Source organism: Neoarius graeffei, chromosome 16 (assembly GCF_027579695.1).
Source record: "Neoarius graeffei isolate fNeoGra1 chromosome 16, fNeoGra1.pri, whole genome shotgun sequence".
In the NCBI taxonomy this organism is placed as follows: domain Eukaryota; kingdom Metazoa; phylum Chordata; class Actinopteri; order Siluriformes; family Ariidae; genus Neoarius; species Neoarius graeffei.
Genome location: NC_083584.1, coordinates 4169837 through 4191745, shown reverse-complemented (window position 1 = coordinate 4191745; position 21909 = coordinate 4169837). Strand labels below are relative to the sequence as shown.

The 21909-nt window shown below is 46.7% G+C and overlaps 2 protein-coding genes and 1 pseudogene across 27 annotated transcripts in view; 1 reads left to right on the top strand and 2 right to left on the bottom strand.

The window, feature by feature from the left end:
* Nucleotides 1-21909, bottom strand: part of LOC132900331 (NACHT, LRR and PYD domains-containing protein 12-like) — a 664923-nt gene that overhangs the window by 160280 nt on the left and 482734 nt on the right. The gene's annotated exons all lie outside the window — the stretch shown is intronic.
* Nucleotides 1-21909, top strand: part of LOC132900999 (uncharacterized) — a 28363-nt pseudogene that overhangs the window by 3875 nt on the left and 2579 nt on the right.
* On the bottom strand, nucleotides 919-4990 carry LOC132900330 (protein NYNRIN-like). Its single transcript, XM_060942336.1, has 2 exons — nucleotides 4192-4990; nucleotides 919-3353 (listed from the first exon to the last, which is right to left on the bottom strand). The coding sequence occupies exons 1-2, from the start codon at nucleotides 4639-4641 to the stop codon at nucleotides 2235-2237; spliced, it is 1569 nt and encodes a 522-aa protein (XP_060798319.1). The 5' UTR covers nucleotides 4642-4990; the 3' UTR covers nucleotides 919-2234.

Sequence of the window (21909 nt, the reverse complement as noted above, 5' to 3'; positions counted from 1 at the left end):
TATTGGTAACTGCAGCATGAACATAAAAGAAGTCACAAGCACATCTGCAGTGAAAATCATAACACACGTTACGAACAGAGAAACAGGCAACAAAAAGACATAAATGGGGGGTATACTACAAATGCAATACTAATGTAATCATAATCATGCTATAATAGGCAATCACTAAATTATATATCCAAATATCATTTTAACTAAATTTGAGCTTAATTACAGAATAGAAAATGCCACCAGTAGCACCTATTTATGAGTGTCTCAATAAGGCAGTCAGTGAATTGAGACACCCCCCCCATGTCAAACAATACAGATATTGAATTAAAAAAAAAAATATATATATATATATATATATATATATATATATATATATATATATATATTTAATGCTAAAAATGCTTAAAGTTTTTAATTCTTATTTTCATGTATTTCTGTGGAAGAGACAGAATGACTGCTTAAACACAAATTAGGAATTGTGTGGTGTAAAAGTAATAAATCATCAGATTCTAGAAGATCATGTGATATAATGCATCCATGTTTTTGTGGGGAATAAATTATAGTCTATGTCAGAGATTCTCAAACTGTGGTACGCGGGCTCCATTCTAGTGGTACGCCAAAGAATCACTTCATTAAATATAAATAAAATTTTAAAAAAAAAACGTGAAATACTATCCATAATATCCGAATGGATGAAAATATCTTATCAACCGATGACAAGAAAATGAAAGGAGATACAAATTAAGTTAATAATTTTAAAAAGTTTGCAAGTGCTTCTGGGTAGCCATACGTAGCGTACGTACGCATTCCCGCCGGTTCCGCTGACAGATGGTTATCCGCCATTGGTAGTGTTAGGATTGTGCTGCGTGCTGTTCAGATGCGTTACATGGAGTACTCCGAGGACAAAAAGAGAGCAAACCACACGAGTTAAATCAATCTGGTTTATTCTCAGTCGTGCCCTAATGCGCAGCTGCGCGTCGGGGCTTTATATACTCTGCGTAGGGAGTATCAGCAGTGGAAAGTTACGGAATGTGCTTTGCACACTCAGTATCAAGGTCACACAAGAGTTATGCACAGTTCAACAGAATGTTTCACACAAAAACATAGACAAAATCAAGATATGAAACGGGAACAGAACATGTGGAAATGCAAAATGTACAGAGCAGCACGTACTGTATTGTAGCTGGCCTAAAGTAAACCCTAAACTGCTACACTAAACGACAGTCACCCTTGGGCCGCGCATTTACAAGAGTAGGTTTAGGAGTATTCAGGATTATATTCTTACAATCCCCTCTTTAATACTCTGACGCAAGCCCAGAGTATTATTCACACCCCAGTCTTGGCCGACACAGGGACATAACCTGTGTGCGAGATCATCATATTAACCTCAGAGTAGTTAGACGGGGCTATTCGGACCGGAAAAGGATCGCTGCTGTCATGGGGTAACAAAGAACACACATAACAGGGTTTACTCATATTCATTGATGTTTTTACAGTGAAGTTTACATATTTCTAAAACTCGTTATCCCTTGGGTCCCGGTGTATTGCTTGTGCGGGTAACCCTGCCCCAAGCGTTGAGATCAGCATGATGATGAAGAAAGTCATACTGGTCACTGACTTTGTTCTCTAATGCTCACAGGGTGCAGACGGCGAAAAATGTCACAGGCTCCCGTGCTTTTCAGACTCTTCAGCCCAGAACTTTGCAAGACTCACCAACCATCCCCTCTTTGTAGATCAGCCGAAACTGGATTGCTCCAGATGCTGGAAGGGGATCCCTGAAAAGGCCGTCAGCTATTGTCACAGCAACTTTCTGAAACACAAAAGTCTGTTAAGCATCAACAATATAGATTTCTATTACATTGGAGCCTTCTTTATTCTGCTGGCATGGATCCACTGTGGAAAAAGGTCCGTTAGCACAGCCGTGCGAGTTACAGCGAGTACATCGGTGGGCCCACTGTAGGGTGACTCCTCCATGGGAGCGTTTAGTTTACCGAATCTCTTTACTAAAACTCTGTCCCCTACCTCAAAGGGGTGAGTGTGTGCCTCTGGAATGGGAGGCTTTTTGGAATTTACTCTCGCCCAATACTCATCCAGCACCCGCATGAGACCCACCGCGTACTCGCTGAGATGTACTTCAAGATCACCCGTTCCTATAACCTGCATGCCTCTACGCCAAGGGACAGGAAAGGGGCGTCCCATGACGAGCTCGTACGGAGATAAATTGTCGAGAGCGACCTGAGCAGTCATGCGCATATCAGCGAGGACCAACGGTAAAACTTGGACCCAATTTTCGTGCCTGCGTCTTGCATAGCCTTACGCAACTTACCCTTAATTGTTCTATTCGCGCGCTCCACAATGCCAGAGGACTGTGGATGGTATGGGATATGAAAACGCCAATTGATCTTGAGGTCTTTACATAGCTCCTGCGTTACCTTAGAGGTGAACGGCGTTCCCTTATCAGAGTCAATTCCTACCGGAAGACCGTAACGTGGGATAATTTCCTGTGTAAGTTTGTTCACTGCTGTTCGGGCGTTCTCTTTGCTACACGGGAAAGCCTCAATCCACCGTGAAAATTTGTCAATCATGACCAAAAGGTATTTGAACGGGCCCTGCTTTGGCATGTGAGTGAAGTCAATCTGCCATTCTTGGAAAGGCGTGTCGGGTATGGGAAGGTGCTGATGTACCGCGCCTGGTTTAGATAGATTATTCTGGGCGCACGTTAAACACTTGTCCAGAATGTTGTGTGCGTCTGTGTGCAAATTATTGATGCAGAATGTTCTGTTCATATCCTCCACTACCCCTCTTCGGCCGCGATGAGTGGGACCATGGAACTCGCGGACGAGAAAGGGAGTACAGTGACGAGGTAAACAAAGACGGCCCTGTGCGTCAAGCAAAACGCCACTCTTCTCTGTCGCGCCCTGGGCGTCCCAGAACTGCGTATCTGCCACAGAGGCCGAGGCCTGGATAGAAATGAGATCTATGTCAGGTAAGACAGCGCTAACCATGCGATCAGTAGAAACTAAAGCGCAGTTAAAGCCTGGAGGCAGGACACCGGATGCGGCTGCAGCTTTAGCGACTCGATCAGCGAATGAATTGCCCTTTACTTCAAATGAGTCCCCTCTTGTGTGCGCGCGTGTCTTAACAATGGCCAACGTGCACGAAAGGAGACAGGCGGTGATTAAATCAGTAACAAGTGAAGAATGAGAAATGGGCTTACCGTCGGCTGTCGTAAACCCCCGAGACGCCCAAATGCGGCCGAAGTCGTGCGCCACGCCGAAAGCGTAGCGTGAGTCGGTGTAAATAGTAACGTCTGTGTCTTGAGCCAAAATACACGCGCGAGTCAAAGCATAGAGCTCCGCAGCCTGAGCAGAAGAAAAAGGCAAAGAATGAGCTTCAACAATTTCATCAGGGAGGCGACAAACAGAGTAACCACACAGGAACACACCATCCGCAGGGCGGGAACAGGAACCATCTACAAAAAGAGAATCGCCTATGGAAAGAGGGGTGGAGTGTAAGTCTGGGCGGATGCTAGTCTCAAAAACGATATTAGAAAGACAGTCATGTGAGTCAAACGCAACATCGTCATCCTGTGAGTTAAGAAGACGCTGAAGAGCGTGGGCGACAGAATCAAACGACGAGGAGGGCTTAACAGTGAGATGCTCTGTGGCCAAAAGAATAAACTCATAGCCAGAGTGACGCTGAGCAGACAAATGCTGAGTGCTAAGATTCCGCAGAATGTACACGACGTCATGTGAAGTGTGTAAAATGAGCGGATGCGACAAAACAAGTTTTTCAGCGTCCGTGACCATGAGAGCACACGCAGCAACAGCCCTAAGACAGCCAGGAAGCCCTTGTGCCACAGCGTCAAGAGTTTTAGACAGAAACGCGCAAGGTCGCATGCCCCCCCCCGTGCTCCTGAGCCAGCACCCCAGAGGCGGTCCCCTTCTGATTGCACACATACAGGTGAAACGGCAAACGATAGTTCGGCAGCCCGAGAGCAGGGGCGGAGCACAAAGCTTGCTTCAGAGCCTTGAAGGCCGTTAGCATGTCCTCAGTCCAGACCAGGGGCTGAGTCACAGGATCTGAGTGACTTATAGCTGAACGCAAACACTTGTCATAGATTGAACAGTCAGGGATCCATTGACGACAGTAATTGATCAGGCCCAGAAATGCCATGAGAGCGTGCTTGGTTGCAGGCACCTGAGTGTCCATAATGACTTGAACGCGTTCCGGGCTAAGCCTCCTGGAACCCTGAGAGAGGTCATGTCCCAAGTAGCGAACAGTTGTGAGGCAAAACTGCAACCTCGTGCGGGAGACCTTGAAACCCTTCTGCGCCAGGAGTGTGAGGAGAGACAATGTGGCGGCAGCACAAGCGTCTTGATCCTCCGCCGTTACCAGGAGATCATCCGCGTACTGGAGCACCGTGGAGCCCCGGGGAAGACCGAGATCAGCCAGCGCGTCCCGCAATACGGCAGTGAAGACCGCCGGTGAGTCAATGAAACCCTGTGGCAACCGCGTCCACGTGTATTGTCTTCCCCTGTGTGTGAAAGCAAACAGGGGCTGAGTCTCATGGCCCACAGGAACACTGAAAAAGGCAGAGCACAAATCAATCACAGAGAAATAAGCATGGTCACACGGAATAGAAGACATAAGAGAAGGAACGTCAGGGACCACTGGAGCCACGGGAACGATGAGTTCATTTATTTTACGTAGGTCTTGAGTGAGGCGCCATGTGCCATCCGGTTTTGGGACCGGGTTCACTGGGGTGTTATACGGGCTGACACAAGGAACCACGACACCTTGCTGCAAAAGAGATTTTAGAATATTGTCAATACCATTGAGCTTACTAGGAGACAGAGGGTATTGTTTAACATAAACAGGTGTAGAGTGTTTAATAACAGCTTCATACGGAGAGCAGCTCACAGAGCCCACATCGTCCTTATGATCCGCCCACAGGGTGTTAGGAAGAGCAGAGAGAACAGGGGGAGGAGCTTGGGACGTACACTGTAAAAAAAAATAGTTGAGAATACTTGAAATTTCAAGGCAACAGTCTGCATTAAGAATTTTATGTTTTGCCAATGATGTGCCCATGATAATCCAAACTATGATAAAACTGTTATCTTTATTAAGAATTCTTAATTAAGTCAATTTTCAATTCCTCATTCTGCCAACATAGATTTCTCTTTTTGCTGAACAGTGGCATTCACAGTAGTGCAAAAAGGCAATTGAGGTTATCACAATTTTTTTTTTTAGATATTTTTGGGGGGCTTTTTTCACCTTTACTTGGATAGGACAGCGTAGAGACAGGAAATGAGCGGGAGAGAGACGGTGAGGGATCGGGAAATGACCTTGGGTCGGAACCGAACCCGGGTCCCCGGATTTATGGTATGGCGCCTTATCCACCTGAGCCACGATGCCCCTGAGGTTATCATAATTTATCATTAAACTATACATGCCTTTTTTCATTGTTCTACACAATTACAAAATTTTTTAAAACCCATGTTGTGGGTATGGCGTCGTGGCTCAGGTGGATAAGGTGCCATGCCATAAATCTGGGGACCCAGGTTCGATTCCAACCCGAGGTCATTTCCTGTCTCTACACTGTCCTATCCAAATAAAGGTCAAAAAAGTCTGATAACCTCAATTGCCTTTTTTTGTACTACTGTGAATGCCACTGTTCAGCAAAAAGAGAAATCTATGTTGGCAGAATGAGGAATTGAAAATTGACTTAATTAAGAATTCTTAATAAAGATAACAGTTTTATCATAGTTTGGATTATCATGGGCACATCATTGGCAAAACATAAAATTCTTAATGCAGACTGTTGCCTTGAAATTTCAAGTATTCTCAACTATTCTTTTTTTACAGTGTACAAGCAGCGTTCAGAATATTATGTGGCAGCACAGAACTGGATAGAGCAAAAACATCAGGCGGAGAAATACCTAGTTAACTGCTCACGCAGGAGCTGCAAAGCATTCGGTGTGTCCCTCCAAAAAAAATGTCGACACGGTGCGCTGACGCGGACGGCCACCTTCCTGAGCCGGAGCTATTTCTTCCTTTATATTCACAGCGACGTCATTTCTAGGTTGCAACACATCGACTTTTTCGAGCAAACGCTCCTCATCATATAATCTGTGTTAACTGATGAGGTGTTCAAGTGTGCGAGCTGATCTGAACAGAGCTGCCAGACATACACATACAGAGGGCTTCCAAACCCATACTGCACACCACACATTTCACTTACTTCAATAGTTAGTCCATCTGGAGTGGATGTGAGATTTACTTCTAATTTGCACATTAAATCATGTGCTAACAAATTTACTGGACATGTATATGAGATGAGGAATGAGTGGGACGTAACTATTCCTCCCTCGCTTTTACATGGGAGGTTGACTGAGAAAGTTTTGGTTTTGGAATAGCCTTTAAAACAGGTCTCGGGGTGTAAACACCCTTTGATTTATCCCATACCTTCTTCATGTCAAACCATTGCTTTCGTAAATCATACGGTGCGCTGAAGCAAGGAAGCCTGGATTAAACGTCCCATCACGGGATACGATGGAATCTGAGGATTTGCCTCCGTCCACCCAGCCAAATTGTCCAGCCACGGCGTAACATAATAGCCTAAACCACACTTATTCATCCATTCCGCCGGGGTGTCTGTGACCTCAGGTTTAGGATACGAGCCCCCCATCATACAGTAAAGCAAACGGATCTGAACAGAAACAAACAGCAGATATTTATCTAAATTTCTATAGCGCGCTCTTCCTGGACTCGAACCAGGGAAAACCAAGCCCTCCTTAGGGCGCTACACAAATTTCTATAGCACGCTCTTCCTGGACTCGAACCAGGGAAAACAAAGCCCTCCTTAGGGCACTACGGAACTACTTCCAATCAGGTAGTCAATCAAACATGTCTTACCTGATTGAGAGTATCACGTCGGGGTCACCAAATTGTTAGGATTGTGCTGCGTGCTGTTCAGATGCGTTACAAGGAGTACTCCGAGGACAAAAAGAGAGCAAACCACACGAGTTAAATCAATCTGGTTTATTCTCAGTCGTGCCCTAATGCGCAGCTGCGCGTCGGGGCTTTATATACTCTGCGTAGGGAGTATCAGCAGTGGAAAGTTACGGAATGTGCTTTGCACACTCAGTATCAAGGTCACACAAGAGTTATGCACAGTTCAACAGAATGTTTCACACAAAAACATAGACAAAATCAAGATATGAAACGGGAACAGAACATGTGGAAATGCAAAATGTACAGAGCAGCACGTACTGTATTGTAGCTGGCCTAAAGTAAACCCTAAACTGCTACACTAAACGACAGTCACCCTTGGGCCGCGCATTTACAAGAGTAGGTTTAGGAGTATTCAGGATTATATTCTTACAGGTAGACTAGGCTGTGATGGGAAAAGGTGGAGGTGGCTTTGCTAATTATGACGAGTACGACAAAATTACCCCTCCTAGAACTGCCACCTTATTGTGGTGGAGGGGTTTGTGTGCTTGAATGATCCTAGGAGCTATGTTGTCGGGGGCATTATGCCCCTGTTAGGGTTTCCCAAGGCAGACAGGTCCTAGGTGACAGGCCAGACCAAGAGCAGTTCACCAAAAACCCCCTATGGAGAAAAAATCCAGGACCGTGACGTCGCCCGGTAGGACGCAGCCGGGGCCCCACCCTGGAGCCAGGCCCGGGGTTGGGGCTCGTATGCGAGCGCTTGGTGGCCGGGCCGTTGCCCATGGGGCCCGGCCGGGCTCAGCCCGAAGAGGTGACGTGGGCCCAACCTCCTGTGGGTTCATCACCCACAGAGGTAGCAGTAGGGGTTTGGTGCAGTGTGGATTGGGTGGCAGTCGAAGGCAGGGGCCTCGACGACCTGATCCCCGGACACAGTGGCTGGCTGTTGGGACATGGAATGTCACTTTGCTGGGGGGGAAAGACCCTGAGCTTGTGCGGGAGGTTGAGAGGTACCGGCTAGAGATAGTGGGGCTCACCTCCACACACAGCTTGGGCTCTGGAACCCAGCTCCTCGAGAGGGGCTGGACTTTCCACTTCTCTGGAGTCGCCCGTGGTGAGCGCCGGCGGGCTGGTGTGGGCTTGCTTATAGCTCCCCAGCTCAGCCGCCATGTGTTGGAGTTTACCCCAGTGAACGAGAGGGTTGCCTCTCTGCGCCTTCGGATTGGGGAGAGGGCTCTTGCTGTTGTTTGTGCCTACGGGCCAAATAGCAGTATAGAGTATCCGGCCTTCTTGGAGTCCCTGGGAGAGGTACTGAGGGGTGCTCAGACTGGGGACTCCATTGTGCTACTGGGGGACTTCAATGCTCACGTGGGTGACGACAGTGACACCTGGAGGGGCGTGGTTGGGAGGAACGGCCTCCCCGATCTGAACCCGAGTGGTGTTTTGTTATTGGACTTCTGTGCTAGTCACGGTTTGTCCATAACGAACACCATGTTCGAGCATAGGGGTGTCCATAAGTGCACGTGGCACCAGGACACCTTAGGTCGGAGGTTGATGATCGACTTTGTAGTCGTTTCATCTGATCTCCGGCCCTATGTCTTGGACACTCGGGTGAAGAGAGGGGCTGAGCTGTCAACTGATCACCACCTGGTGGTGAGTTGGATCCGCTGGCGGAGGAGGAAGCTGGACAGACCTAGCAGGCCCAAACGTATGGTGAGGGTCTGCTGGGAACATCTGGCCGAGCACTCTGTTGGGGAGGTCTTTAACTCCCACCTCTGGGAGAGCTTTTCCCAGCTTCTGAGGGAGGCGGGGGACATTGAGTCTGAGTGGACCATGTTCTCTACCTCCATTGTGGACGCAGCTGGTCGGAGCTGTGGCCCCAAGGTCTCCGGTGCCTGTCGTGGCGGCAATCCCCGAATCCGGTGGTGGACACCGGAAGTAAGGGATGCCGTCAAGCTGAAGAAGGAGTCCTATCGGGCCATGTTGACCTCCGGGACTCCTGAGGCAGCTGACGGGTATCGGCAGGCCAGGCGTGCTGCAGCTCGGGCAGTTGCGGAGGCAAAAACTCAGAACTGGGAGGAGTTCGGGGAGGCCATGGAGAAGGACTATCGGTCAGCCTCGAAGAAATTCTGGCAAACCGTCCGGCGCCTCAGGAGGGGGAAGCAGTACTCTGCCAACACTGTTTACAGTGCGGGTGGGGAGCTGTTGACCTCGACTGGGGACATTGTCAGGCAGTGGAAGGAATACTTTGAGGATCTCCTCAATCCCACCATCATGTCTTCCACTGAGGAGACTGAGGCTGATGACTCAGAGGTGGACTCGTCCATTACCCAAGCCGAAGTCACTGAGGTGGTTTGCAAGCTCCTTGGTGGCAAGGCACCGGGGGTGGATGAGATCCGCCCTGAGTATCTCAAGTCTCTGGATGTTGTGGAGCTGTCTTGGTTGACACGCCTCTGCAACATCGCGTGGCGGTCGGGGACAGTGCCTCTGGAGTGGCAGACTGGGGTGGTGGTCCCTCTTTTTAAGAAAGGGGACCGGAGAGTGTGCTCCAATTATAGGGGAATCACACTTCTCAGCCTCCCAGGGAAAGTTTACTCCAGGGTACTGGAGAGGAGAATTCGACCGATAATAGAATCTCGTATCCAGGAGGAACAATGCGGTTTTCGTCCTGGTCGCGGAACACTGGACCAGCTCTATACCCTTCATAGGGTGCTCGAGGGTTCATGGGAGTTTGCCCAACCAGTCCACATGTGCTTTGTGGATCTGGAGAAGGCATTCGACCGTGTCCCCCATGGTATTCTGTGGGGGGTGCTTCGGGAGTATGGGGTTCGGGGCTCTTTGCTAAGGGCTGTCCGGTCCCTGTACGAACGGAGCAGGAGTCTGGTTCGCATTGCCACCAGTAAGTCAGACCTGTTCCCAGTGCATGTTGGATTCCGGCAGGGCTGCCCTTTGTCACCGGTTCTGTTCATAATTTTTATGGACAGAATTTCTAGGCGCAGCCAGGGGCCGGAAGGAATCCTGTTTGGGAACCACAGGATTTCATCTCTGCTTTTTGCGGATGATGTTGTCCTGTTGGCTTCTTCAAACCAGGACCTTCAGCATGCACTGGGGCGGTTTGCAGTCGAGTGTGAAGCGGCTGGGATGAGAATCAGCACCTCCAAGTCCGAGGCCATGGTTCTCGACAGGAAAAGGGTGGCTTGCCCTCTCCAGGTTGGTGGAGAAGTCCTGCCTCAAGTGGAGGAGTTTAAGTATCTCGGGATCTTGTTCACGAGTGAGGGAAGGATGGAGCGTGAGATCGACAGGCAGATTGGTGCAGCCTCCGCAGTGATGCGGTCGCTTTACCGGTCCGTCGTGGTGAAGAAGGAGCTGAGCCAAAAGGCGAAGCTCTTGATTTACCGGTCGATCTACGTTCCGACTCTCACCTATGGTCATGAGCTTTGGGTAATGACAGAAAGAACAAGATCGTGGATACAAGCGGCTGAAATGAGTTTCCTTCGCAGGGTGGCTGGGCGCTCCCTTAGAGATAGGGTGAGAAGCACAGTCACTCGGGAGGAGCTCGGAGTAGAGCCGCTGCTCCTCCACATCGAGAGGAACCAGCTGAGGTGGCTCGGGCATCTTTTTCGGATGCCTCCTGGACGCCTCCCTGGGGAGGTGTTCCAGGCATGTCCCCCCGGGAGGAGGCCCCGGGGAAGACCCAGGACACGCTGGAGGGACTATGTCTCTCGGCTGGCCTGGGAACGCCTCGGTGTTCTTCCCGAGGAGCTGGACGAGGTGTCTGGGGAAAGGGAAGTTTGGGCTTCCATGCTTAAACTGCTGCCTCCGCGACCCGGTCCCGGATAAGCGGAAGAAGACGAGACGAGACGAGACGACAAAATTACTGTCGTGGCTTAAATCCGCGAATGGGAGCGTGGATCAGGAGAGAGGGAGAACTGAAGAGGACGTGTGTGAGCCGAGTGCAGATGCTAACGACAGTGGCAAAACCAGCCCCAGAACTGCTAGCAAACGGCAGAAACCAGTGAGGAGGAAGTATGACGAAAAATACATAAAACTGGGATTCATTTGGAGCGGGACAGAGGAGCTGCCCAGGCCGCAGTGTGTTGTATGCGGGGACGTTCTGAGCAATGAGTCCATGAAACCATCGCATCTCAAACGGCATCTTACAACCAAACACACAGCACTAAAGGACAAACCAATGGATTTTTTTTTTTACGAAAACGTGATGAACTGAAGCAGTCCAAGTCCACCGTTCTGTCCTATGGTACACCTGTAGCCAAAGCACAGGAAGCTTCATATCGTGCCAGCCTCCTGATCGCCAGAGCCGGTAAGCCGCACACAATCGGGGAACTGCTGTGTTTGCCATTAGCCAAAGAGATGACACGTATCATGTGTGGAGAGAAAGCTGCCAGAGAGTTAAACTTGGTGCCGCTTTCAAATGACACCGTGTCAAGGAGAATAAATGACATGGCTGACGATGTTAAAAAGACACTGATTGAGCGCATTAAGAACAGACCCAGACGTTGCAGGACTGTGTTCACAGAGGCATGCACACCCATCACATTAAGCTCAGTAAGTTGTCAATCAGTCGATAGTCTGTGTATATTTAACATTATAAGCTGTTATTCTTAATGCTTTTCCTCACTTTTGTTTTATTCTTAATCTTGTTCTTCCTCTGTTTGTGGGTGTGTTTCTGTTTCAGAAAGCAGTCACTGGAGTTAAGAAACGGCAAGAACTGCAGCTATGCATAGCCTGTTTTGATTTTTTTCAAGTACATCAAGTACAGTACTTTTTTTTACTTAACATTTAAGTACAGTACAGTTATTTAACTTTTAAGTACATTTTCATTTAATCTTTAAGAACTGTCTTTTAATATTTATTTTAGTACAATGTTTATTTCACTTTTTTGACGTTAGAAAAAAAGTTTGAGAACCACTGGTCTATGTAATAATTTTGTCCTTTTTGGCTAGCCCTTTTTGCTGAGGCTACAACCATACCATGAAACTCTACAGTCAGTCTATCCCTAATCTGTTCATACACTACCGTTCAAAAGTTTGGGGTCACCCAGACAATTTTGTGTTTTCCATGAAAAGTCACACTTTTATTTACCACCATAAGTTGTAAAATGAATAGAAAATATAGTCAAGACATTTTTCTGGCCATTTTGAGCATTTAATCGACCCCACAAATGTGATGCTCCAGAAACTCAATCTGCTCAAAGGAAGGTCAGTTTTATAGCTTCTCTAAAGAGAGAAACTGTTTTCAGCTGTGCTAACATGATTGTACAAGGGTTTTCTAATCATCCATTAGCCTTCTGAGGCAATGAGCAAACACATTGTACCATTAGAACACTGGAGTGATAGTTGCTGGAAATGGGCCTCTATACACCTATGGAGATATTGCACCAAAAACCAGATATTTGCAGCTAGAATAGTCATTTAGCACATTAGCAATGTATAGAGTGTATTTCTGATTAGTTTAAAGTGATCTTCATTGAAAAGAACAGTGCTTTTCTTTCAAAAATAAGGACATTTCAAGGTGACCCCAAACTTTTGAACGGTAGTGTATGTCATGCATCAACATATTTTTGTAAGGTGACAGACAGCAGAGAGGCTGGAGGAGATGAAAGACAGTGCAGAGAAGGTAGAGGAAGAGAGGCAGGAAGAGAAAGAGGAGCAGAGGCTGAAGGAGAGGATGGAGGAGGTAGAGGAGGGGAATCCACAGCTGGAGGAGATAGAGGAGGAGATGGAGAAGCGGAAAGAGAGGTTGGAAATTCGCAGGTGAGGTTAATGATGGATATGTCAGTCATGAGATTCAGCCCCACTGTGGCAAATGTTTGTTAGTGTGATGTTGATCTGAATAACAATGCTTCACCCATGTGGCTTTAAAATCAGAGCTTCATGTCAAGGCTGGTTTTCTAAGAGGCCTCGTCATGTATTACTGGTAGTGTGTATGTGTTTACAGTAGTTGCAATAGAGTTGATAAATTTACATTGTGGTAGCCTTTCGGAAGCTCTGCCTTGGATCACTTTTGTGTCCCCACCAATGTCAAAATCAAAGTTACTCCCTTGGTCATGTTGGAAAATGCAAGGTCTTCCCTGAAAGAGACGTCGTCTGGATGGGAGCATATGTTGCTCTAGAACCTGGATATACCTTTCAGCATTGATGGTGTCTTTCCAGATGTGTAAGCTGCCCATGCCACACGCACTAATGCAACCCCATACCATCAGAGATGCAGGCTTCTGAACTGAGCGCTGATAACAACTTGGGTCGTCCTTCTCCTCTTTAGTCCGAATGACACGGCGTCCCTGATTTCCATAAAGAACTTCAGATTTTGATTCGTCTGACCACAGAACAGTTTTCCACTTTGCCACAGTCCATTTTAAATGAGCCTTGGCCCAGAGAAGACGTCTGCGCTTCTGGATCATGTTTAGATACGGCTTCTTCTTTGAACTATAGAGTTTTAGCTGGCAACGGCGGATGGCACGGTGAATTGTGTTCACAGATAACGTTCTCTGGAAATATTCCTGAGCCCATTTTGTGATTTCCAATACAGAAGCATGCCTGTATGTGATGCAGTGCCGTCTAAGGGCCCGAAGATCACGGGCACCCAGTATGGTTTTCCGGCCTTGACCCTTACGCACAGAGATTCTTCCAGATTCTCTGAATCTTTTGATGATATTATGCACTGTAGATGATGATATGTTCAAACTCTTTGCAATTTTACACTGTCGAACTCCTTTCCGATATTGCTCCACTATTTGTCGGCGCAGAATTAGGGGGATTGGTGATCCTCTTCCCATCTTTACTTCTGAGAGCCGCTGCCACTCCAAGATGCTCTTTTTATACCCAGTCATGTTAATGACCTATTGCCAATTGACCTAATGAGTTGCAATTTGGTCCTCCAGCTGTTCCTTTTTTGTACCTTTAACTTTTCCAGCCTCTTATTGCCCCTGTCCCAACTTTTTTGAGATGTGTTGCTGTCATGAAATTTCAAATGAGCCAATATTTGGCATGAAATTTCAAAATGTCTCACTTTCGACATTTGATATGTTGTCTATGTTCTATTGTGAATACAATATCAGTTTCTGAGATTTGTAAATTATTGCATTCCGTTTTTATTTACAATTTGTACTTTGTCCCAACTTTTTTGGAATCGGGGTTGTATTTGCTTGGACATAATTTGTTTTAAAGGTCCCCTTGCACTGTTTTTTCATTAATTGTGCGGTGGTCTCTAGTATGAATGAATGCCCTGTGAGCCGGTTTTGGTGAAAAACATGTTGTGGTTCTCTTGTTTCAGGCTGTTCTAGTTTGGTGGAGGAGTGGGTGGCGGGAGAACGACAGGATTTCAGCTCTTACTCATTAATATTCATGACATGTAAACGTGTTACCTCTGATTGGCTAACAGCACTGTGACGCTACCTCCAGTGGGTCAGAACAAGTGGATGTGGGTGTCTTTTTGTAAAAACTGTTTCGATTGGCTATTATGGTCTCAACATCGATGTTTTGACCAATAATAATGTAGATGTGGCAGCGGGGGCGTGGCCAAGCGTCGGTCTGTGAATGGAGGGCGGAGTCAGGGAAGGTTGTGGCAGAATCACTGCACCTGATGGGAATTAACGTGTTTGTGTGTCTTCCCCAGTGACCGCACCCTATAAGAGGAGAGGGAGAGCAGAGGAAGGGAGCTCTCTCCCCAACCAGAACGCACGCGCGCACGACTGGGAGGGAGTCATTCATTCATTTATTTATTTAATTGAATACTCCCTGCAGCAGCGGCTTTCATCAAGGCACGAGGCACGGAGCGGAGCTTGCCTTGGAGTGTGTGTGGGGGGAATAACGTCCCCTGGCTGGGAGCTGACGGGCCCTGGCAGAGTTGGTTCGTTCGGGAGAGGCCAGGGATCACTGGCTGCCAAGTCTGGGGAGGCTGGGACCTAGGGTTAGGGTTAGGTGAATTATGTCCCGAGGCGCGGAGCTAGCCCGCCCAGGGAGCACGCTTTCGTTCGGGAGAGGGCAGAGGCCACTGGCTGGCAAGTCTGGGGAGGCTGGGACCTCCCCTGCCCGAGTTACAAGCGTGCAAATTCAGGCTGGAGCCGCCGTTGAAACGAAACTGATGCGGAGCACCGCGCCGCGCCTCAGAGCGAATTACGTCCCATGGCGCGGAGCTAGCCCGCCCTGGCAGCGCTGGTTCCTTCGGGAGAGGGCAGGGATCACTGGCTGCCAAGTCTGGGGAGGCTGGGACTTCCCCTGCCCGAGTTACGAGTGTGCAAAGTCGAGCTGGAGCCGCCATTAGAAACGAAACTGATGCGGAGCACCGCGCCGCGCCTCGGGGTGAATTACGTCTCTCTCCTCGCGCTTTCTTCCCGTGGGCGGTCGCAAGCCAAGGTGGGTGAGGCCATGCATACTAATTTTCGAAGTGACGTAACTTCGTATGGCTTTTTCAGAGTCACTCATTTTTCCGACTATTTTCTTTCATAAGCAAATACAGGGAATGGGAGTAGAATTACATTTTCACATGCAGCATGCATATGCAACTCGGAGTGAACTACACTCTAAAAAATAAAGGTGCTTCAGTGGTTCTTCAAATCTCTGGATGGTTCCATGGAGAGTCAAAACTCTGTGATGAACCATTAAATTATGCGAAAGCTTCTTCACATTGGAAATGGTTCTTCAGAGCCTAGCATTCTCTTACCATTTGCTGGTCAATGCACATAGGCTATGATTACACAAATCTGTCTTCACTGCTCAAACAAATGGTTTAAATGGTTCTTTAAAGAACTGTTGCATGAACGGTTCTTTGAAGCCCTGAAAAAGGTTCTTCTATGGCAGCGCCCTGAAGAACTGGTACTGGCCCCATTATTTTTTTAGAGTGTATGGTATTTCAAAAAGAGCCAGTATTAAACGTTTTTGGTGGAAGGGCACCTTTAAAGGAGTGATGATTTGTGTAGTATTTGTTTTGTTAGCGGAATAAAATTTGTGCATTATAACACCTGTTTTGCAGAAGATTGTTGAATAAAGTCATTTTTGCGCCATTCTCTTTATCACAAGCTTTTTGTCATCAGCATGTGCTCTGTTTGAACACATTTCCCCAAGCTGTTTTTTCTGTGTTCAGGTCTGGTGAGGATCTGACTCCGTTACACATCACTGCGTTATGGGGTTGTTATCAGAACCTCAAACTCCTGCTGAAGAACGGAGGAGACCCAAGTCTGAAAGACCAGGTGAGCATGTCCACTGTGGGAACCACTAACCTGTGTTTCAACACTAAAAATAATCGAACATTTTATTTTGTTCCATTCATGCATATTTTAAAATATTTTCTTTTTTTATTGTACAATCTTTTGTTCTTATCAATTAAACATGTTTATGTTTAAAATGCGTTCAATATAAGGAGAAAAAAGATGAGAATAGGTTCTATATTTCTGTAACATTGGATTTCACTGATAAACAAAGTAGTATATATATATATTGTTATATATATATATATATTGTTATATTATATATATATATATATATATATATAAATACAGTTACATAATCAAGAATATGGTATATAATTATCTTTCTTTTAAGTAAGAGATTTATGTATACTGTATACTTTAATGTTATTGTGTGTGTTCAGGATGGGAATAAAGCAGTTGATCTGGCAGAACAGGAGGAAAACAGTAAATGTGCCAGCATCCTTCAGGAATACGAGTCTCGCACACCCCAAGCTGAATATGAGGTTTTGCCCAAATTCCAATACTGTAATGGCCCTTTTCCACTACCCTTTTTCAGCTCACTTCAGCTCGCTTCAGCTCACTTCAGCCCGACACGGCTCGCGTTTTGACTATCTAAGAACAGCATGACTCAGCTCGCTTCAGCCCTGCTTAGCACCCAAAACTCGCACGGTTTTGGAGTAGGGCTGAAGCGAGCCAAACCGTGCCGAGTGAGGCTGGGGGCGTGAGGAGACACTCCCCTGTGCACTGATTGGTGAGGAGGAGTGTCCTCACATGCCCACACACGCCCCGCGAGCACGCTGGGATCTGTAAACACCGTAAACCCGGAAGAAGAAGAATTACGAATTACGAGAATTTCTGAAGCCTTATGCGCCTCGCCTCATCTATACGCTCTTGCCAGTATCTGTTGGCGTTGTCGGTGACAACAAGCCACAGCACCAAGACCAGCAACACTAACGACTCCATGTCCTCCATGTTTATTGTTTACTATCCGGGTCGTGAGACTACCGCTTAAAAGGTCACTGATGTCACTGTTTGCGCCGCCTAACGACATCACGTGACGTCCACCCACTTTCGCTAACTCCACCCAATGTGTCCACCCACTTCCAGCCAGCACGGTTCAACGCTGTTGTAGTCGAAATGCAACTCCAACAGCCCCACTCAGCTCGACTCAGCCCAACTCAGCACGGCACGGCTCAGCCGCGTTGGTAGTGGAAAAGCGGCAAAAGAGATTTTCTTTACAATTCCACTAGAGTTAAAGCTGTTAAAGTGAATGTAATGCCTTATTGCAGCGGTTCCCAAACTTTTTTGGCCGCGCACGCCCTTCTATACTCCAACCAGGTTGACGCACCCCCAGTTCCAAAAAAACCACACGCTTTCTTATAAGGGAAGCATCTTTAATCGTGCTAAATGATAACAAACATCGTTTGCCACACCTGCAGGAAACCACAAAAGTGGAAAAAAAAAAACACCAAAACTTTCTTACAAAGGCAGCACGTCATGCTCGAATGAGAACATCGAATCACATTAACATATTATGCACTCTCGTATTTGAATTAGATAGAATTTGATTGAAATGTAACAGTTTTAAAACGTTGCAACACGGTAAATGCGCAAATTCATTACAAAGGGAGATCACATCGAGGCATGTAGTCTACCAGCTAGATATGGGGAAAATATATGATTTTCATCCGTGTTTAAAACACTAGCAACACAACCCTGTCATTACAAGGTTATGAAAATGAATTGAGAATGAATTTAATTTGCAAAAAAGTTAACATATAATAACAGTAAAAATAGCAATGATAATTATGAACATATGCATTTTAAAGAGATACAACAATTAAGGAGCATATCAGGAACAGATAAAGAAGAGGATCCATCTGATTGTGAAGTGCAGCGCTGGCGGCTCAGTCTGCAGTGAGAGAGAGACAGACAGACGGTGGGTGGGTCAGTAGGCTATATAGGTCCTATTTTCAGTAGCAGTATATATTTTTAGCAAGATCAATGCCATTTGGCCAAATACATACCAATATTAATGCGACGGATGGGCCTGCATCTTGGCACAGAGCTCTCCGACGTTTGGGGTAATTGAAGACAGTCTCAGCCTCAAATCTTTCTCAACATCTCCCAGTCTTTGCCGATGTTTAGTTGCCGATCGGCATTTAGTTTTGCCGATTTCAACCAGTTGAGCATCGCGAATGAATTAATGAAGCCACAAACTACTGCAGAACCGTTACGGCGTAGAAGAAGAGTTAAAAATCGCCATTACATTTTTTATCTTGCGCACCCCCTAGTGGCAGCTCGCGCACCCCCGGGGGTGCGCGCACCAAACTTTGGGAACCCCTGCCTTATTGTAATGCTTTAAAATGAATATATGTCATTAGTAACAACCAAAATGAATAAAGCAGAGGGAAAAAATAATATAAATTATTTATTTTATTATCAAGCACAAAACTATCGATAAATCGCGGCTTCCGGATCCCGGAAAAGGCAGCCTTGCCGCAGGGCTAATCTCGCATGATGTCACGTGTGGAACCGCGGTTATCTGGGTCATTTTGGTTCATCTGACTCCATATTTGTTTACTCACTGAAATTGGATATTGTTGTTGTAATCTTACAAAAATAACGATGTGAAAGCGCTGTGTTGTGTTTGGATGTTCAAATCCATATACAACAGAACATTCAGTTCACAAATTTCGGAGAAATGACACTAATCTAAAGCGACAGTGAGGTTTGCAAAAACGAAGTGGGTAGATTTCGTGTCGCCTACTAATAATAAATCTGATTCATCAAGTGTTCATCAGCACCAGAACGACTACATGGGAATTATTGGAGCAAAAAAGAAACCCGTTGATTTCATAAATGACATTTGATCTGACGTTTGGACAGTTCATCGATTCCCCCATTATCGCCCACTTCATATTTTCTTTTAGTAATTACACTGCATAAGTGTACGTTTTAGAGGTTATATTTCTGCATTTATTGAGGTACATGTAAGTATTTTTCCTATATTGCAGCAGCCAGCTTAGAATAAAAATCAACAAACCAATCTGTTTCCCCAATTCTCTCTGGCTGATGGTGCGCTATCGGCGCTGAGCGGGACTGTCGTGAACTGGCAGGTTCTGGTCTTGGGGGCTCGAAAAGATAACCATTTGCTCCAGAATATCCTTGATAATCATCTGCTCCTTCATCTGACATATAAGAATCCCAATCACTATCAGAATTCTCTCCAAAATGTGATTCCATATCAAGACTGCTCTAACCACTGCTGCACACGGGAACGAAATTAATATCTGGATCTTTGTTACACGTGATGCCACGCAGCCCTTCAGGATCTTGCAGTTCAGTCTCAGCAGATTTCGTGAAAATCGGCTGATCTTCTTGATTTTCCATTAATTTATGGCCTTTTGGATCAGCTATGGTTCAAAAACACATGGTCAATCAACATAATGACTGTTGCTTTGTATAAGGAAAAAAAGTGTGGTTTAGGGGCATTACATTCACATTAATAAGCAGTGACCTACACGACATGTTTTGGTGGCAATATATAAGTATGTAGGTGTGTCTTTTTGAGTCCATATAAGGAAGTTTGTAAATAGGAGGAAGGAAGTCGTTGACTGCCAGTCTTAGACACACCAGTCTGTCCCACTCGGACACACCCAGCTCCTTTCTAGTCACACCAAAATGTCTTCCTTGGACACACCCACTTTCCCTATTCGGACACGCCTGTTTGTCCCTTTCAGCCATTCCCATGTGTCTCATTCAACACCATCCTTCTCTTGTGTCAATCTCAAATAAACATCCCTGGAATCTGTCTGTCTTTTTCAGCACTCTACTCAGGCCACTTGGTGAGAGACTGCAGCGGGAACCTGACACAGATGAATGATTTCGGAGACAAGCTGCTCAGCAGCACCCGATATTCCTCGTTTTACCGTAAAGCAGAAAGTAACGGGCTGCCGAGGGCCAGAGACCCTCACGAGTCCTGGCTCTCCGACATCTCTGGTTTTACTGCACGTGATAGTGACGTGTTTAACAGAGAATAAGTGGGCGGTTCTCTTCCTCCGGTTCTCTCCAGTACTCGGCTGTCAGGGATGGACTTTAAGAAGAGTACAGAAGTGGTCCAGCCAGCTTGTTTTCTCACAGCAAGCCGGAAAAGCGTCTCGTTCAGAGATTACGATGAGTATTTTCCAGATTTGAACCAAAACAATGATGACATCAGCAACTCCATGGACTCGACGGTCGATTTCTCGCTGTATCCCGACTTGTTGCACTCGGAGCGCATGACTACTGTGCTGCAGAATCAGGGGATTGACGTGACGTCTCCAGATGATGTGTTTGTCTTCTGCAGAGACGGAAACACCACAGACGATTTTGATAAGACTGTAGTGGGAGGGACGGCTCTGGGGGAGGACAACGGAGATGATGGAGAAGACGTGTTTGTTGATAAAGTTGATTCGCTGAAGTCGCCGCTCACTCTGCTGCCAGCAGCAGCAGTGGGTCGAGTCAGTACAGCAGCTGCGACAGCGAGCCGTACAAGACTATCATCGAAGCACCTTTATCTTCTGAAAACTTTGCACCATCAGAAAAAGATGGACAGACAAAAGGAAGTCTGGACTCTGACAAGAAGGAAGAACTTAATTTACAGTTGCAAGAATGCGATGAAAAAACAAGTGAGCTTTCCTTCACTCCGAGTCCGTTCGTCACAGGCAGGACCCGTTCACAGCTCAGTCGCTGCTCCCAGAGAAACAGCACATCGTCTTTTTCCTCCTTGTCTCTTTTTGAACAGACGCTCCCTACACCGACGCGAGTGCGCCGCGATGTTACTCAATCAGACAAACGTAAACAGAGACGTCCCTCTGAAGAAGACAAAGGAACACATCTTGATTCCCAAATGGCGAATCTCTGCGTTTCTTCTCAACTTCATGGAAGCCAAGCGGATACTTTGATTATCCTGGAAGCATGGCAGATACCATCATCATTCCGAGAGGTGCCACTGAGGATGCTTTAGAAGGTGGAACGTCATCATCATTATCATTATGCCACCAAGAGGAGGATGTGTTCACTGAAGACGAGGAGTTTTTAACTTCAGATGTTTCCACATCAAATGCAGAAATACACAGAAACACCAATTCTCAAGAGTCCAGCTCAGAGTCAGGTTCCAGCTTGAGTCAAATCCTCGAGGTTCCATCCACCGGCTGCACGCCGAGATACAGCATGAGCCGAATCTGCAACCATTCCCAAACTCAGTCACTCGCAAACCTGTCCTACACCCCCGGAGGACGTCCTCTCATCACTGACGTGGACGAACCGGTGGAGTATCTTTACACTGATACTGACGAGGGGCATGAGCTGATTGAGACACACGTCCCTCCAACATCCAACACGTCTCTAAGCTCCTCTGTCAGCGAGGAGACCGTTATTTACGACTGGCGCTTGTTACAGGCTGCAGCCAAAAGTCCAGAGAAGGGAAAAGAAAACCGCAGTCCTAACGAAGTGATGGAGAGCGTGAATATCTCTGAGACGGAAGGGTTAACAGACCGAGAGCTCAGGCGCAAACTCGTTGAACTGGGAGAGGAACCCGGACCCATCAACAGAAACACGCGCCGTCTGTACGTTCAGAAATTACGAACACTGCAGAAGGAACGTGTTGCTGAGAAATCAGTGCAGGATGAACAGAACACAATCGCCGGTATGTTCAAGACCCTTACATTTATATATAAACACAACAATAAAGTGTCTTTTTTTTAATCATGGTTTAT

Excerpts from the sequence above, each read along its gene's own strand:
- LOC132900330 (XM_060942336.1), bottom strand. The coding sequence starts at position 4,641 with ATGTCTTCTATTCCGTGTGACCATGCTTATTTCTCTGTGATTGATTTG. Across the intron at positions 3,354-4,191 it reads AAGTCATTATGGACACTCAG|GCTGCGGAGCTCTATGCTTT; the intron begins GTGCCTGCAACC and ends TCTTCTGCTCAG.